This window comes from Carassius auratus, chromosome 32, assembly GCF_003368295.1.
Source record: "Carassius auratus strain Wakin chromosome 32, ASM336829v1, whole genome shotgun sequence".
Classification (NCBI taxonomy): Eukaryota; Metazoa; Chordata; class Actinopteri; order Cypriniformes; family Cyprinidae; genus Carassius; species Carassius auratus.
In genome coordinates, this window is record NC_039274.1 from 1,023,902 (window position 1) to 1,042,410 (window position 18,509).

At 39.9% G+C, this 18,509-nt stretch overlaps 1 protein-coding gene across 1 annotated transcript; it reads right to left on the reverse strand.

The window, feature by feature from the left end:
- Nucleotides 1-233: 233 nt before the first annotated feature.
- On the reverse strand, nucleotides 234-4,171 carry cldnd1a (claudin domain containing 1a). Its single transcript, XM_026214891.1, has 4 exons — nucleotides 3,456-4,171; nucleotides 3,207-3,314; nucleotides 2,134-2,271; nucleotides 234-2,030 (listed from the first exon to the last, which is right to left on the reverse strand). Exons 1-4 carry the CDS (start codon nucleotides 3,745-3,747, stop codon nucleotides 1,810-1,812), a joined length of 759 nt encoding a protein of 252 aa, XP_026070676.1. The 5' UTR covers nucleotides 3,748-4,171; the 3' UTR covers nucleotides 234-1,809.
- Nucleotides 4,172-18,509: the final 14,338 nt, after the last annotated feature.

The window sequence follows — 18,509 nt, forward strand, 5'->3', positions numbered from 1 at the left end:
AAAACAGGGGAATAGTGTTTATAGTTTAGGGAATTAGGTGTGCTTTTTGATAAATCGCGTTATGGTTTTTAAACTTTAGTTCAAAAGCCTGGTTATAGTGTTTAAGCAATCAAGAAAAACTGAAATTGAGGCAGATGCAGTAGAGAAACAAATCTTTAAGTCAAATCCTAATTCAGGCCTTCATTATTTCTCAAGCTTCACGTGATGGGAATTAGAGAGGACAGAAGCAGTGAAGCAGAAGACATTTTTTAATCATAAAACTGGCATGTTTTCAATAAAAAAACATGTGATACATGTGATAAACATGTCCGTCTGCCACCTGCCGGACAACATCAGAATGACACTCATTTCCATTAGATTCAGTCTCTAAACTCCCAAACAATCCCTGCTAAGGAAAAACGAAAAAACAAAACAACTAAATATAGGAACATCTCAGAAATCCTAATGATTTCACTACGAATACCATATAGAAAAAAAATATTTCTCATTCACTGAAAGCAACAGCAGGACTCACAGAGGCTCTGGAGACCACGAGTGTTACATTCAGAACAAAGCTACACTTTAAATTACTACTATTAATCACTATTTATACAATATTATTCTAATTAAGTGTACATGAGAAAACACGGCATGATTATATAAAGTTACATTAGAGGAAATTGAGTTGGTCAACTTGGTTCTATAGTAATTGTCACGACCTCTGATTAGATATAGTCTTAATTATCTTAATTAAGATTCCTTCTGTCTTCTCAGAGACACAGAGATGAAGAAACACAAGCATGAACATGAGCTCATGACGAGTTTATTACTGATTCCAGGGAACACCACATGTCTAAAAAACAGCCAACTATCAGATATTCTGAAGAAAAAAAATATTTGTCCACGATGTAAATAGTGTAAAGATGATGTGTTTATAAGCATGGAAACCCAGATCACCAACTACACTGACCAACATGTGCAGTTACACAATTGAGCACTGCCTGAGATATTGTATCCCATAATGCAGTGCACCCCAAGTGACCTTTCATTTCTAGTGTGATTAATGAACCAGAATCAACATCAACAAGCACAGACACATCCTCACACATGTAGCTTGCCAGCAATTTCCAAAGATAAATGTACTGTACAGAAATAAATATATAAATATGAATTCTAGTAATAAATAACATTAATACATTTAAAGCAGCACACTAAGACTACTGGCTGTTTGTGCTACTTCACTAAAGCTAAATCACAAGAAGTCAAGCTGTTTGACATTTCTAATACAGTGTAAATCTGTAATCACAGACTGCATGCGCCACAAATGCTGAGTGAAAGTTTATCAGTATTAAACTATAAAACGATCACTCTTCAGGTCTTGGGTTTGAGTTCTGTTGCTGTTTATTTATCAGTTACACACAATTAGTTATGCATAAAAACATCAGCGACAGTCACTCTACACCTGCAACAGGCTCCAAAGCACTCTCCTAACATGGGACGTCCCGTGAAAAACAATTACTTGCCAGCTAGAGGATAATGTTAAGAACTTAATTTACTAAAAATGTCTATTTTTTTTTTTTTTACAAATCTGTCCAAATGCTATTTATTAAATAAAAAAATCTGTCATGACATCCTCAGTTGATTATTCGCCATCAGAAAAATCAATCCAAAAACATGCAAAAAAAACAACTGCATCAGACATTCTCAAAACAAGACAGTTTTTCTGACTAGCAGTTGTTGCTTTCTTTACATACAGACCACATTTATGTATTTATGTACAACAGATTTAGTGTCACTGTTCACTTTTTCTATTTGGGTGGCTCTGATAGTTCAAGCGACTCTGTACACAGTCATGCGGTAGTAGCTCTGACTGTGGCTGCGAGCCGCCCACACCAACAGCGCCGCGGCCATCATGTGCAGCGGAGACGCGATGAGCGCTAGATACAGAGACCAGCCCAGCGTGCCGTCCACATGATCCGGCAACACAGACACACGGTGCAGAAGGTCCATCCCGGCCAGAAAACAGCACACTGTCGCCAGAGAACATAGGCCTGAAAGACAGAAAAGATCTCAAATTCAGTGCCCTTCAAATTCAAAACCTTCTCAGTGATGATATACATGCAGCATGAAGATGAACTGACGAGCATCTCTGACCTGCGAGCAGATGTAGAAGCCCGATGAAGAGCGCCGGGGTCAGACTGCCACACAGACACGCGCAGAACCCCAGCAAACCACCAAGAACCACCAGACCCAGAGAGACCAGCGGCAGCAGGAGCTGATAGCGCCACAGATCTGCAGAGTTTAAACATTAGACTCTGACTTAGGAGCAACCGAAGGATGAATTACATATAAATTACACAAAGAAAAACAGATTCATATCTTATATTCCTAACCCTAACCATATGAGTGTGTCTGTGTGTGTGTGTGTGTCAGAGAGAGGCACAGAGAGGATGAGGCAGGTTTTGTGTAAAAGTGTAAACTGTTACTGCATGAGCTGCCACTGAAGCCAAAAATGCCTATAAAGGCACTGATGGGCAGCCGATATCATTGATATTTGCCTAAGCTCTATCATTTGGCTTTAGGAGGAGGCACTCTTATTTTGATGCACACAAGGGGTTTGTGTGTATTAAGTTCTTTCCTTGAAGTATTATATTTCAAATTAATTGTTTCAAATTATCATGTAAAACATTAATATCTTAGCAGCATTTTTTTTCCATGCGTCACACTTGCAGAAAAACAACACTCACATAAAGTGATAAATAAACATCAACTGTTCATATCTCTACAAAATGTATAGCTCTAATCCTCTGAAGCGACGAACAGGTATGAAGATATCATAAATGTAAAATTAACTTGATTTCTGTGAAGTTTTGAAATAATATTTATTGTAAAAAGTACAGTACAAATAAAACTGAACTGAATAAAGGAAATGCAGAAGTTTAGAAGCAATCAGAAAATAAAATGTCCAGAAATATAAATAGAGACAATGCATTCACTTTAATTTAACTAATTACATTTTATTAGTTCTTATGTGGAGCATCTTCAGCAAAAAGCACAGTTTATTTCATGAGCATCTCTGTTTTACCACATTAGTTTTTCCTGCTGCCTGTCATTATTACCGACTGTAATGTCCTTGGAGAATAGTCAGAGTGTGTCACTGTGTGTGTCTCTGTCTCTCTCTCTCTCTGTGTGTGTGTGTGTGTGTGTGTGTGTGTCTGTCTGCTCACAGGATCGTATCAGATCTTCTCCACTGTTGTGATTTCCGGGCTCTTTATATTTCGGAGTGAACTGCTGCGAGAGAGTAAAACTCACACACTCCATCACCATCTTTGGATCTGAAAAACACAAACAACTCAATATGAATGCACTATAACTCTCTCTTATTGAGAACTGGAATAAAATAATGAGACTGCGATCAAAATAATCATTCCGATAAACAGCGAACTCGTGCTGATCGTGTAATTAAACGCATTTACCGGGCTCTCTGTACCAGTGCGCGTCAACGGGCGTCTGGATGCATCGCCACCACAGTCCGAGCGTCCCGTTCATGCGAAACAGCGCGTCGCTTACCGTCTTCTCGTCAAACTCTCCTTCCAGGAACTCGTCCTGCAGCGCGCGCAGCTCCGTGGCGTTGGGCTCCGCGCGCACCGACGGGCTCGTGTACCGGTACCAGTGCGGCGAGCCGACCGACACCGACAGATAAACGGACGCCAGGACGCTTAAAACCCCGGCGATGACCAGAGCTGTGGCGTGCCGGTTATCCACCATTATTCCCCGGTGCTTATGCGTCTCTCGATAAGCACAGACGCCTTCGTCTCGTTGTATTTGCGTGTCCTATTTTCCGCCCATCTGTTTCATGCCATCTGTCAGCCTGAGAATAAAACTCAATGAAGAATCGCTCACAATCCACAGTCTTAATTTCAATATCTACGTGTTAATCGGTGTTGATGTATTCGTATGCTAAAGGTGAACATAAATGTGAAGTTTAAGAGCAGAGCAGCAGAGATGCTGATAAATCCATTCCTTTTCCAGTAACATTTAGAGCCGGCAGCAAGGGTTCATGGTTAATGTAGTTTGCTACAAAAACTAGCCGTTGAGGCAATAATAACAATGATATATAGGCTACACGCACACACACACACAAACACACGAAATGCTAGGTTTAGTCAACGATTAGATTAGAATCTGTGAGCCGATTTAGAGCTGCCAGCAAGGGTTCATGGGTAATGTAGTTTACTGTAAAAACTAGCCGTTGAGGTAATAATTATGGAGTTAAAATAATGCTGTACATATACGCAAAATAATAATAATAATAATAATAATAATAATAATAATAATAATAATAATAATAAAATAAAAAAAAAATAAAGTTTTGCAAAAGAAAATAAAGTTTTGCAAACGAAATTAATGTATTGAGGAAAATAATTTAGCTTTTTGCAAACAAAAATAAAGAATTGCAAAAGAAAATAATGTATTGAGAGAAAAAAAAGAAGTGTTGCAAACAAAAATAAGTGTGAGTGAAGTGACATTCAGCCAAGTATGGTGACCCATACTCAGAATTTGTGCTCTGCATTTAGCCCATCCAAAATGCACACACACAGAGCAGTGAACACACACACACACACACACTGTAGGTCTGTAGTACTCGAGTCCGGTCTTGGACTCGAGTCCGGACTCGAGACATTTTTCTGTCGTCTCTGACTCGTTGAATTTGCACTAGGACTTGTCTCGGACTTGTTTTGTTTTGTTTTGTTTTAAAACAGACACTATTTCAACTGAACAGAGATGACATCAATGAATTCAATGATGAACTGCCTTTAACTATCATTTTGCATTATTGAGACACTGTTTTCCAAATGAATGTTGTTCAGTGCTTTGGCGCAATGTATTTTGTTTAAAGCACTATATAAATAAAGGTGATTGATTGAGGTGATTGACTTGGCCATTGGACTCGCCAAGTCTTCTAGTTGGTCTCGACCGAGTCCAGCAAAAAAATAAAATAAAAAAAATTCTCCTTCAAAACAAAACCACATTTGCATGATGTCGCGACTGAAAACGTGTGGAAAACGCTTGTCGCGCCGCTCTCCTTTTTTCCAAAGCACTCTGTAGCCTGCGCTTGCGCTCCAGTGGCGTCTGCTGTTGCTGGGCAACCATGACCCGCTCTCCATGATGACGCAGAAGTTTCAGCAAAGAATAAATGGAATTCCAGCACTAAACATCCATTTCAGTAGCTCTGCTAATAGATTCATTTAAAAAATGGCTATCCTTGTACAACTATGATCATCTGTTTTCTCCATCTTGCCTTAGCTTTCAGTATTGTTCCGGGAAAGGATGTGCATGACCAGTGGTGCACTTACTGCGACCTGAAAAGTTTAGATGTTTCTAATTTAATTTTCTACCTGTTAGATTGTGTTTTATTTACGTCTACACCTAGATAGCCTTTGATAGCCTAGATAGCCTCTTTTTTATATATCAATAAACGCGTATTAATGTATAGCCTTATGCAACAATTACATATGTAAATTTTAAAAACTTTATATATGACATTACATATTTACATTTTCATGTAACAGCCAGTATTTGTATCTGTAACAATCACAACATTTTTCCTATCTGCATTCGGATACAACATCGTACAGTTAATTGATAAGACTGTTATGAATTTTTATATATTTTTTCGTAGTTATCACTGAACAAGTATGTCGTGTTAAACTGAAATAATGATGAATTTCTAAAATAATATTTATCATGCAAGCAGAGAGATGTCATGACAAACGTTTAGTGATCATTTGAACACGACTGAATCCATTCAATGCACACATTCTCATTACGCAGAACACTTTGAGCGAGTCTTAATGTTAATGAACTTCACTAAACAGATGTGGGTGTTCCGCGCAAACCAGCAAAAGGTAAAGAAGCAAACATGTAGGACAAGTAGACAATGTATCCGTATCGAAGCTGATTATTAGCCTACTCTTGAGAGAGAACTGATTTGGTTTTTGAGAGACTGAGACGCGCAACGCTGCTGTTTGATTGATGAGCGCGCTGTGCTTATTCCATTCATTCGTATCATGGTAGCCTAAGCTTTCAATATTTGCCTTTTAAATATATACAAATAATATAACGTGTAGCTATGATGTATTATTATAGGTAAAATTACTCTTGCAACGCTCTGATTTCTGAGAGATGCACAGAGAGGCGACAACAATGCGGTGTTTGATTTGCGCTGTTTTCACTCATAAAGTTTACATTCATTCACTTCAGGCGCTGATCCCCTGGCTCACCTGTTATCTAGCAAACACCAGACTCTGTCAGCTTTAGCCGAGTATTCAGGCAGAATTATTCCTTGAGCGTTATTCGTTTTTTAAGCCATTATCCGTGCCATTCCGAATAAGGTATTCGGCTTCAGGCACAACCCTAATTATTACATTACATATTTTATTTTTACATGCAACATAGATAAGGTCATAGAGTAACAGCTCCACGCAATATTGTAATTCTAAAATTCACGTCGTACTTGCAAACACTTTGTATGCATTATGGTTAATGCATGCTGGAGTAGTCGATTGTTTCCGACAGAGCTCGACTAGTCTATGCAAGCCCTAGTACAGTATGACAAAAATTTCGCTGTATTTATGTGCGCATGTCCAGTAGAGCCAAACATATCCATTCTAGCCTTGATGCACGCATTTGTCATATCCCGAGCTTTGCGTGTGTCTGTGCACTGTGCCAATTAGGCATCGTCATATAAATTTTTGACCACAGATATAATGTCAACAAAAAATAAAGTACATAAAAATTATTTGACCTTACAGTTCCAAACTTTGTTTGTTTATCCAAGTTTAGCTCCCAGGGTCGGACTGGGGGTAAAACCAGTACTCATTAGCAAGGCCCCAAAGGAAGAGAGGGCCCTTGAAAAGTAGGAATCTGAAATATATTTTATTTTACCTGGATATTTTCATGGGTGGGGGGCATGGGGGCCCATCAGGACTGCCTATGCATAGGGCCCAGGATCTTGTTTAACGCCCCTGTTAGCTTTAACCCTAATTATACACACTTGAACCTAATCAAGCTCTTACTAGACACACTAATCTTCCAGGTGTTTTAAGGCCAGTTGGAGTTAAACTTTTCAGGACATTTGGCATCCAGGATCTAGTTTGGAGACCCCTGTCCTACAGAGTTGTTACTTTGCACATGCTTTTTGATCATTACAAATAATAATGTAAAATGATTTTCTTAGAATAGGAGATATGCTTTCTCTCGTATCACAAACATTATCAGTAGTTAAGTATGTGGTCTTGAAGAGGACCCTTTTTTCTTTCATTTGGACTCGGTCTTGGACTTGGACTCGAAACTTTTGGACTTGGACTTGACTTGGACTCGACTAGTCCTGGACTTGGACTTGACTTGGACTCGACAAAGCCGGACTTGACTACAGCTCTAACACACTGTGAGCACACACCCGGAGCAGTGGGCAGCCATTTATGCTGCGGCACCCGGGGAGCAGTTGGGGGCTCGATGCCTTGCTCAAGGACACCTAAGTCGTGGTATTGAAGGTGGAGAGAGAACTGTACATGCACTCCCCCCACCCACAATTCCTGCCGGCCCGAGACTCGAACTCACAACCCTTCGATTGGGAGTCCAACCCTCTAACCATTAGGCCACGAAAAGCAATGATTTTGCAATACATATTTTTCCTTGGCCATGTCTATTAATTTTTTTGCAATGCTGCTTTTATTTTGCGCTGTCAGTTTAGTTTGAGCTTACAATAATGTATTTCCTTTGCGCTTCTTTTTTTCTGCTCGTCTGGCTTTGTGGCAATGTTTTGACGTGGGGGTGGAGTCAAGGGACGGGGGCGTGTACAACATGCCTCTCTGGAAGTGACGTCATTGGCCCGAAATGCATGATGAGCAGAGGCTTACAAGTGGATCATTTCTTTTTATTCAATAGCATTAAAACATTCATGTTTTTGTTTTATTTACTTTATTAACAAATGTATATGTGTATTAGCAGTGTTTGCTCAAGTTAAAGAAGTTGTTACCATGAACATCTGCTGTTTATTTCTCTCGATGTGCACACTTTTATAGCATTAAAATGTGTATTGTTTCATTTGGTTAACTGCATATGTATTAACAGTGTTTGTTTAAAATCTCTTAACCTGTGGGAGGATGCCAGCACACAGAAGCGTTCTTTGTTCACATAAGTTCAGAGTTACTGGTAGTTTTAATGATGCTTATGGGAAACGCATCCCTGAAGAGTTTTGTAAACTGTATACTGTAAAACCAGACATGCCAATAAATATTTTTTTACTGGAAGTTCACTTTAGAGGATGAATTTAACAATAACTCTATGAAAACCCTAACCCTATAATAATAAATACTAGAATTATAAATTAATAATGCACTAGTTTCATTTTTAAATGATAACACTCATCACAGAAAGTTAATTAGGTAAGCAATAAACCAAAGGGGAAATAAGTATAATATAAAATCTAAATAATAAATGAACAATACATATAAAAATAAAGCCCTATTTAATATAATATTATTATCAATTTGTGATGAGTGGGGCGGGGCCAAGAGCCATGGGAATGGAGCGAGGCTGGTGGAGTGATTTGGAAATGAGCTACACCTGCTCCACTTACCGATTTCCTGGAGCAGGTGTCGCTCATTTCCAAATCACTCCACCAGAATCGCTACGTTCCCATGGCTCTCGGCCACGCCCCACTAGTCACACAATTATTATATACGGTTAGCCTATATGAATAAATTAATGATGTTTTTATAAAGCTCTCTATAATGTATTGTTCTACACCCAATTCACTGTACAATCATGTGGGTCTCTCGTCAACCACCAGCAGTGTGCAGCATCCACTTGGATATGATATATTATATATAATGATAAAAATAATAATCGCATTATATCCACATAAATACATAAAAGACACAATCAACAGACTGTGGGATGGATAAAAATATTTTATCAATCTCTAATAATCTCAGGTTGCTCTGGTCATGCTGGTTTGTTTATGCATTAAACTCATGGCCACGACAAAAAGACTAGAGCTTCATTTTTTATCTTACAATGACAGTCATATATTAATTTATGCCAGGAGTTATGTAATAGAAAAACGTAGTGGAGATCGAAATTAAACTTAAGTTGTTGACCTCTTTAATGATGTAAGTTATAGTTTATAAAGTGAATTGCATTATTTCAAATTAAAACTAGCAGTAACTCTGAACTAATGTAAACAAAGAACGCTTCTGTGCACTGGCGTTCTTACACAAAATTAAAGCTTTTAAACAATCACTGTAAAACATGCATATTTTAATGCTATTGAATAAAAAATAAATGATCCACTCGCAAGCCTCTGCTCATCATGACAGTACCTGGATCAGTGAGCTGCGTCTTGGGCCGATGACGTCACTTCCAGGGAGGCATGTTGTACACTCCCCCGTCCCTTGACTCCACCCCCCAAGTCAAAACAGTGCCACAAAGCGAGACATGCAGAAAAATGAAGCGCAAAGGGAAAATGGCATCGCAAGCTCAAACTAAACTCACACGCAAAATAAAAGCAGCATTGCAAATAAATTAATATATATGTCCATGGAAAATATGTATTGCAAAATCATTGCTTTGCGCTGTTTCATTTATGTTTTGCTTGGAACACTTAATTTTCCCCCAATACTTTATTTTCTTTTGCAATTCTTTCTTTTTTATGCATATATACAACATTATTTTGACTCCATAAATAATAATAATTCTACACACACACACACACACACAAAACACACAAAATGCTAGGGTTAGTAGACGACTAGATTAGGAAACAAGATGAGAGTAGATTTAGAGCCGACAGCATAGGTTCATGGGTTTTAAAAAAATAAAATAAAATTAAAAACTTTATTAAAGGTCTCGTTTTTCGTGTTTTTTTTTTTTTTTTTTTTTTTTTTAAGCTTTGCTTGTGTTTACAGTGTGCAATATAACATGTGTTAATGTTTCGGGTGTAAAAAAAACAGTATTTTTCACACAATTCACCTATCCTTATACCGCTTTTTTCACTGTCATAAAAACGGGCTGATGACTTCCTTGTTCTATAAAGTCCCTCCTTCAGAAATATGTAACGAGTTCTGATTGTGCCAGCGGTTCCTGTGTTGTGATTCGACAGCAGCTTACAGCAGGCTGCCCTCCTGGAATCACGATTGGTCTAGTTATGTTGCTAGCTATCTATTTTTGTGAGCTCATCTAAAGGACTAATTATACCTTGCAAAGCATTTATAAAGGAGATTTGAAGGATAATTTATCTTCCCGTTCCCAGCAGAAAAGTTAAACACAACACTAACCCTAAAACACATAATTTTTTTTTCAAGATGCAAATAATGAAAGTGTACATCTGTACACTTGATAAGAAAAGAAAAAAAGGAAAAAGAAACCTAAATAAATAAATAAATAAAAATCCAAGTGTACAGTTAGGGTTACAGTTTAACTTTATTGCATCTATAAATAAATATTTCTAAATTCTGTATCCCTCTGTGTTGTTTATTTTTAATTATTTTTAATTCATTTTGTAAGGAAGATCCTTTAATCTCCTTAGTAATACATTTGCTTATAAACCAAGAGCAAGACATTTATAGCTATAGTTATAAACTGCTTACTAATGACAATTCATGTTGGGATAAAGCTTCATAAAGGATGAACTGACTATTTCTTAATGCTTACATAATGTTTCATAGAGTGAAGTTATTATAAATTGTTACCAGTGCATTTAGTATTGTTTACAAATGAAACATTATTTTAATGTTTACCAAAACCTTTAATGATTTATTCAAGATTCAAGATTCATAACATAAACAATTACATAGAGCATATAAAGTGAAATGTGAGTTACATGCACAGTGCAATTATTAAAGAATACAACACAGATTAAAATATACATAGATATAGCTATGAAAGAATTAAATAAAATAAAACTATAAAAATATAAGAATAAAATATAAAAAAATATACTGTTGAAATAAATATAGAATAGAAAAATGTGTATGAAAGTACACTGTAGCCTAAAATATTAAGACACCCAGGAATGTACAAGAAGAAAATGTACAAACAGGCCGGATCCTCAAGTCTTGACCTTTGACATTTTAAGAGCGTTTTAGGACAAATTTTGTAATACTTCAGACCTATTTGGTTTATTGTACTTTTTTATCGGTCTAACATGCACTACAAATACATTATAATCATTAGAATCTAATCAACCTGTTTACTAATGACTGGTGTAAGTTAAAAACTCATATTAACATTAAAACTCAACACAGATCTTAACCATGCAATTGAAAATCTGGTCAAGCTCGATTAGCAATTGGTGACAAGACACATGCATGGGAATGACCATCCGTAATGGTGTATAGTGTTTAAAGGCTGAAACACTCTATGATCCTTAGGTACACTACTGAAGAGGTTTTCTTGAATATTTTTCTCAATCTAGCTGATTTGAGGTAACAGGAAAGAATAATGCAGAGATTCAAGCTTCTACCGGACCTCCGTCCTAGAAGTAATGACAGAATAAATAATATATTATTCTCACAGAAGGAAAACCGCTGGAAGCAAAATAAAAAAAAAAAAAAAAAATTTGAAATGGTCGTCTATTTGTGTGTTTTTCCGTACACTTTTACATGATGGTGAGATGAAAATAATTTTTGAGCTTAGAATCATATTTTACTTCTCCAAATATGTCTTCTAAGAATATACAGTTTTTTTTCAGTATTCTTTTTCAGGATTTTTAACGGATAAATAGCTGTTATTGGCATTTAAAGTTAGCTTTCTTGACAGATAATTAAAAATGCAAATTTTTTTTTAAAGATCTAATTTTCAGGAGATTTAAGTGTATTTTTCTTATTTTAAAACCTGTTTTCTGAATCCTGTCGCCAAAACGTTTTGTTGATATTAGATTGGTTCTGTTAGTGTGCTAATGTTAATATTACTCTACTTATCTATAATACATTAATATTGAAGATTATATGCTAACCCTAACCCTAAACCCTTCGACTAACCCTAACCCTACCCCTAACCCAAAAACCTTCCCCTAACCCTAACCCTAAACCTACCCCTACAAATAAAACTAACCCTACCCCTAACCCCTACTCCTAACCACAACCCCAAACCCTACCTAACCCTAGGGTTAGGGTTAGGGTTAGGTTAGGGTTAGGTTTGGAAAAGTACAACAGCTCCCCCCAACCTAGCCCTCGTCTAGGCCGGTTTGGGATAGGGAGACTGAGGGAAAGGTGCACGGGCCCACGCTTGTCAGACTATACCATATCGCATGAGATCATCTCCGGTCTAGGAGCTGTGCTTGTCTAAGCATTGGGCCTAAAAAAGTGAAAGTTATGTTTTTGGTTAAATTTAGGCTCTGAATTTTTTCACCCTTAAGTTTCACAGTGCTCGAGTTGAACCGGCTGGGTTCATAATTGCTGAGGTTATGGCGGTTAGCTTGAGAGTGCAGTTTGTTCCAGCACTCAATCTAGATCTAAGTAGATATGAGAACACAAAGTTCTTGACTGAACTTGTTCCAGATCGGCGAACCAGACCACAACTCGAAGGTCGCAGACCGGTAATCCCGACCCAGCATCGTGCTCTGCCAAAAAGTATTGTTTCAGCCAGACTGCCATGTTATCAAAGACGGTTAATGTCATAGTTAAATTATAATCATTGGGTCTGTGATTGTTAAGTTTAGGGTGTGTTTTAGTTCAGCCTTAAATTTAGCTGTGTTAGAATTACACCGACTAGGTTTGCAAACCGCTGGGTCTGTGACGGTTAAGTTTAGGGTGTGGTTTGGTTCAGCCTTAAATTTAGCTGTGTTAGAATTAAACCGGCTAGGTTTTTAAACCGGGTTAGGGTTAGGGTTAGGGTTAGGGTTAGGCTTAGGCTAGAGTTAGAGTTAGGGTTAGGTTAGGGTTAGGGTTAGGTTAGGGTTAGGTTAGGAACGAATGAGATCCAGAAGCTGAAACATAGTTCAACGTCGGCAAATGCACTGTCCTTCTTATACTCCTGATGGCCACCTGTTTTCACCGTTCGAGCAGAGCCCCACAGCCCAGGCCCACAACACCCCCCCAATAAAATGAGACTTCAAATTAATATGCTATTATAATCATTATTCATATTATAAAAAATAATTTTGTAGGTTTCAACCATTAGTGGTAGAATGGGTAGGTTTTAGGTGTAGTGTGGTTCTGCTGGTTAGGTTTAGGTGCGGTGTGGTTGTGCTGGTTAGGTTAGGGTTAGAGTTAGGGTTAGGGTTAGGATTAGAGGTTAGGGTTAGGGTTAGGGTTAGGGTTAGAGTTAGGTTAGGTTAGGTTAGAGTTAGAGTTAGGGTTAGGGTTAGAGTTAGGGTTAGGATTAGGTGAAGGAAAATCCAGAATCCGAAACCCGAAGGATTCGAAAACGGTTGTGCACGGTCCTGAGTCCCACCGGCCGCCAAGAGTCACAAGCACACCCCCAAATCACACACAACAGCCAACACTTCCCCACAGAAAGCCAACGCCAGTCTAAAATATTTTTTTAGGCTCTGTAAAAAATCCCAAACCCGGGCTACAGCCACACGGGCTGTTTTTCTCAGGGGTGTGTGAAGAAAAACCGATGGTAGGTTAAGGTTTAGATGTGGTGAGGGGTATATTACTCTAAAAGTACACATCTCAACGTCTGTATGGACGGAGAAGAAAAATTGAATAAACATATATTGTGCTCAGACGCATCACCACCCTAATGATGCCGGCTGTTTATTTTTAAATGTCTTCAAATTTTGTCATTCAGGTCTGTCGCGACGCGTTTCGAACCTTCCCACAGTGTTCTCATCAGGCGAATTCAATGACAAAATGACTCTGTCCCAGCTCGCTCCAGCATTTATGTGCCAGGAGGGCGGGGCTTCTCACCTCGCAACCAATAGCAACCGATAACCACCTTCAGCATTGTATGATGCTTCATGAATTGTTTCTTTCACACACTAATAAACTGTATTGTTGTTTTTTAATTTTTTACAGGTACTAGGCGAATAATGTCGATCAGCAGGCACTTGCAGCAGGTAAGTAGGCACCTTTGTGCATAATTCAGGTGAGTACAGGGAACTCGAGGTCCATAGGAACCCGGCACTGGCTTGGTTAGGTGAAGGAAAATCCAGAATCCGAAACCCGAAGGATTCGAAAACGGTTGTGCACGGTCCTGAGTCCCACCGGCCGCCAAGAGTCACAAGCACACCCCCAAATCACACACAACAGCCAACACTTCCCCACAGAAAGCCAACGCCAGTCTAAAATATTTTTTTAGGCTCTGTAAAAAATCCCAAACCCGGGCTACAGCCACACGGGCTGTTTTTCTCAGGGGTGTGTGAAGAAAAACCGATGGTAGGTTAAGGTTTAGATGTGGTGAGGGGTATATTACTCTAAAAGTACACATCTCAACGTCTGTATGGACGGAGAAGAAAAATTGAATAAACATATATTGTGCTCAGACGCATCACCACCCTAATGATGCCGGCTGTTTATTTTTAAATGTCTTCAAATTTTGTCATTCAGGTCTGTCGCGACGCGTTTCGAACCTTCCCACAGTGTTCTCATCAGGCGAATTCAATGACAAAATGACTCTGTCCCAGCTCGCTCCAGCATTTATGTGCCAGGAGGGCGGGGCTTCTCACCTCGCAACCAATAGCAACCGATAACCACCTTCAGCATTGTATGATGCTTCATGAATTGTTTCTTTCACACACTAATAAACTGTATTGTTGTTTTTTAATTTTTTACAGGTACTAGGCGAATAATGTCGATCAGCAGGCACTTGCAGCAGGTAAGTAGGCACCTTTGTGCATAATTCAGGTGAGTACAGGGAACTCGAGGTCCATAGGAACCCGGCACTGGCTTGGTTAGGTGAAGGAAAATCCAGAATCCGAAACCCGAAGGATTCGAAAACGGTTGTGCACGGTCCTGAGTCCCACCGGCCGCCAAGAGTCACAAGCACACCCCCAAATCACACACAACAGCCAACACTTCCCCACAGAAAGCCAACGCCAGTCTAAAATATTTTTTTAGGCTCTGTAAAAAATCCCAAACCCGGGCTACAGCCACACGGGCTGTTTTTCTCAGGGGTGTGTGAAGAAAAACCGATGGTAGGTTAAGGTTTAGATGTGGTGAGGGGTATATTACTCTAAAAGTACACATCTCAACGTCTGTATGGACGGAGAAGAAAAATTGAATAAACATATATTGTGCTCAGACGCATCACCACCCTAATGATGCCGGCTGTTTATTTTTAAATGTCTTCAAATTTTGTCATTCAGGTCTGTCGCGACGCGTTTCGAACCTTCCCACAGTGTTCTCATCAGGCGAATTCAATGACAAAATGACTCTGTCCCAGCTCGCTCCAGCATTTATGTGCCAGGAGGGCGGGGCTTCTCACCTCGCAACCAATAGCAACCGATAACCACCTTCAGCATTGTATGATGCTTCATGAATTGTTTCTTTCACACACTAATAAACTGTATTGTTGTTTTTTAATTTTTTACAGGTACTAGGCGAATAATGTCGATCAGCAGGCACTTGCAGCAGGTAAGTAGGCACCTTTGTGCATAATTCAGGTGAGTACAGGGAACTCGAGGTCCATAGGAACCCGGCACTGGCTTGGTTAGGTGAAGGAAAATCCAGAATCCGAAACCCGAAGGATTCGAAAACGGTTGTGCACGGTCCTGAGTCCCACCGGCCGCCAAGAGTCACAAGCACACCCCCAAATCACACACAACAGCCAACACTTCCCCACAGAAAGCCAACGCCAGTCTAAAATATTTTTTTAGGCTCTGTAAAAAATCCCAAACCCGGGCTACAGCCACACGGGCTGTTTTTCTCAGGGGTGTGTGAAGAAAAACCGATGGTAGGTTAAGGTTTAGATGTGGTGAGGGGTATATTACTCTAAAAGTACACATCTCAACGTCTGTATGGACGGAGAAGAAAAATTGAATAAACATATATTGTGCTCAGACGCATCACCACCCTAATGATGCCGGCTGTTTATTTTTAAATGTCTTCAAATTTTGTCATTCAGGTCTGTCGCGACGCGTTTCGAACCTTCCCACAGTGTTCTCATCAGGCGAATTCAATGACAAAATGACTCTGTCCCAGCTCGCTCCAGCATTTATGTGCCAGGAGGGCGGGGCTTCTCACCTCGCAACCAATAGCAACCGATAACCACCTTCAGCATTGTATGATGCTTCATGAATTGTTTCTTTCACACACTAATAAACTGTATTGTTGTTTTTTAATTTTTTACAGGTACTAGGCGAATAATGTCGATCAGCAGGCACTTGCAGCAGGTAAGTAGGCACCTTTGTGCATAATTCAGGTGAGTACAGGGAACTCGAGGTCCATAGGAACCCGGCACTGGCTTGGTTAGGTGAAGGAAAATCCAGAATCCGAAACCCGAAGGATTCGAAAACGGTTGTGCACGGTCCTGAGTCCCACCGGCCGCCAAGAGTCACAAGCACACCCCCAAATCACACACAACAGCCAACACTTCCCCACAGAAAGCCAACGCCAGTCTAAAATATTTTTTTAGGCTCTGTAAAAAATCCCAAACCCGGGCTACAGCCACACGGGCTGTTTTTCTCAGGGGTGTGTGAAGAAAAACCGATGGTAGGTTAAGGTTTAGATGTGGTGAGGGGTATATTACTCTAAAAGTACACATCTCAACGTCTGTATGGACGGAGAAGAAAAATTGAATAAACATATATTGTGCTCAGACGCATCACCACCCTAATGATGCCGGCTGTTTATTTTTAAATGTCTTCAAATTTTGTCATTCAGGTCTGTCGCGACGCGTTTCGAACCTTCCCACAGTGTTCTCATCAGGCGAATTCAATGACAAAATGACTCTGTCCCAGCTCGCTCCAGCATTTATGTGCCAGGAGGGCGGGGCTTCTCACCTCGCAACCAATAGCAACCGATAACCACCTTCAGCATTGTATGATGCTTCATGAATTGTTTCTTTCACACACTAATAAACTGTATTGTTGTTTTTTAATTTTTTACAGGTACTAGGCGAATAATGTCGATCAGCAGGCACTTGCAGCAGGTAAGTAGGCACCTTTGTGCATAATTCAGGTGAGTACAGGGAACTCGAGGTCCATAGGAACCCGGCACTGGCTTGGTTAGGTGAAGGAAAATCCAGAATCCGAAACCCGAAGGATTCGAAAACGGTTGTGCACGGTCCTGAGTCCCACCGGCCGCCAAGAGTCACAAGCACACCCCCAAATCACACACAACAGCCAACACTTCCCCACAGAAAGCCAACGCCAGTCTAAAATATTTTTTTAGGCTCTGTAAAAAATCCCAAACCCGGGCTACAGCCACACGGGCTGTTTTTCTCAGGGGTGTGTGAAGAAAAACCGATGGTAGGTTAAGGTTTAGATGTGGTGAGGGGTATATTACTCTAAAAGTACACATCTCAACGTCTGTATGGACGGAGAAGAAAAATTGAATAAACATATATTGTGCTCAGACGCATCACCACCCTAATGATGCCGGCTGTTTATTTTTAAATGTCTTCAAATTTTGTCATTCAGGTCTGTCGCGACGCGTTTCGAACCTTCCCACAGTGTTCTCATCAGGCGAATTCAATGACAAAATGACTCTGTCCCAGCTCGCTCCAGCATTTATGTGCCAGGAGGGCGGGGCTTCTCACCTCGCAACCAATAGCAACCGATAACCACCTTCAGCATTGTATGATGCTTCATGAATTGTTTCTTTCACACACTAATAAACTGTATTGTTGTTTTTTAATTTTTTACAGGTACTAGGCGAATAATGTCGATCAGCAGGCACTTGCAGCAGGTAAGTAGGCACCTTTGTGCATAATTCAGGTGAGTACAGGGAACTCGAGGTCCATAGGAACCCGGCACTGGCTTGGTTAGGTGAAGGAAAATCCAGAATCCGAAACCCGAAGGATTCGAAAACGGTTGTGCACGGTCCTGAGTCCCACCGGCCGCCAAGAGTCACAAGCACACCCCCAAATCACACACAACAGCCAACACTTCCCCACAGAAAGCCAACGCCAGTCTAAAATATTTTTTTAGGCTCTGTAAAAAATCCCAAACCCGGGCTACAGCCACACGGGCTGTTTTTCTCAGGGGTGTGTGAAGAAAAACCGATGGTAGGTTAAGGTTTAGATGTGGTGAGGGGTATATTACTCTAAAAGTACACATCTCAACGTCTGTATGGACGGAGAAGAAAAATTGAATAAACATATATTGTGCTCAGACGCATCACCACCCTAATGATGCCGGCTGTTTATTTTTAAATGTCTTCAAATTTTGTCATTCAGGTCTGTCGCGACGCGTTTCGAACCTTCCCACAGTGTTCTCATCAGGCGAATTCAATGACAAAATGACTCTGTCCCAGCTCGCTCCAGCATTTATGTGCCAGGAGGGCGGGGCTTCTCACCTCGCAACCAATAGCAACCGATAACCACCTTCAGCATTGTATGATGCTTCATGAATTGTT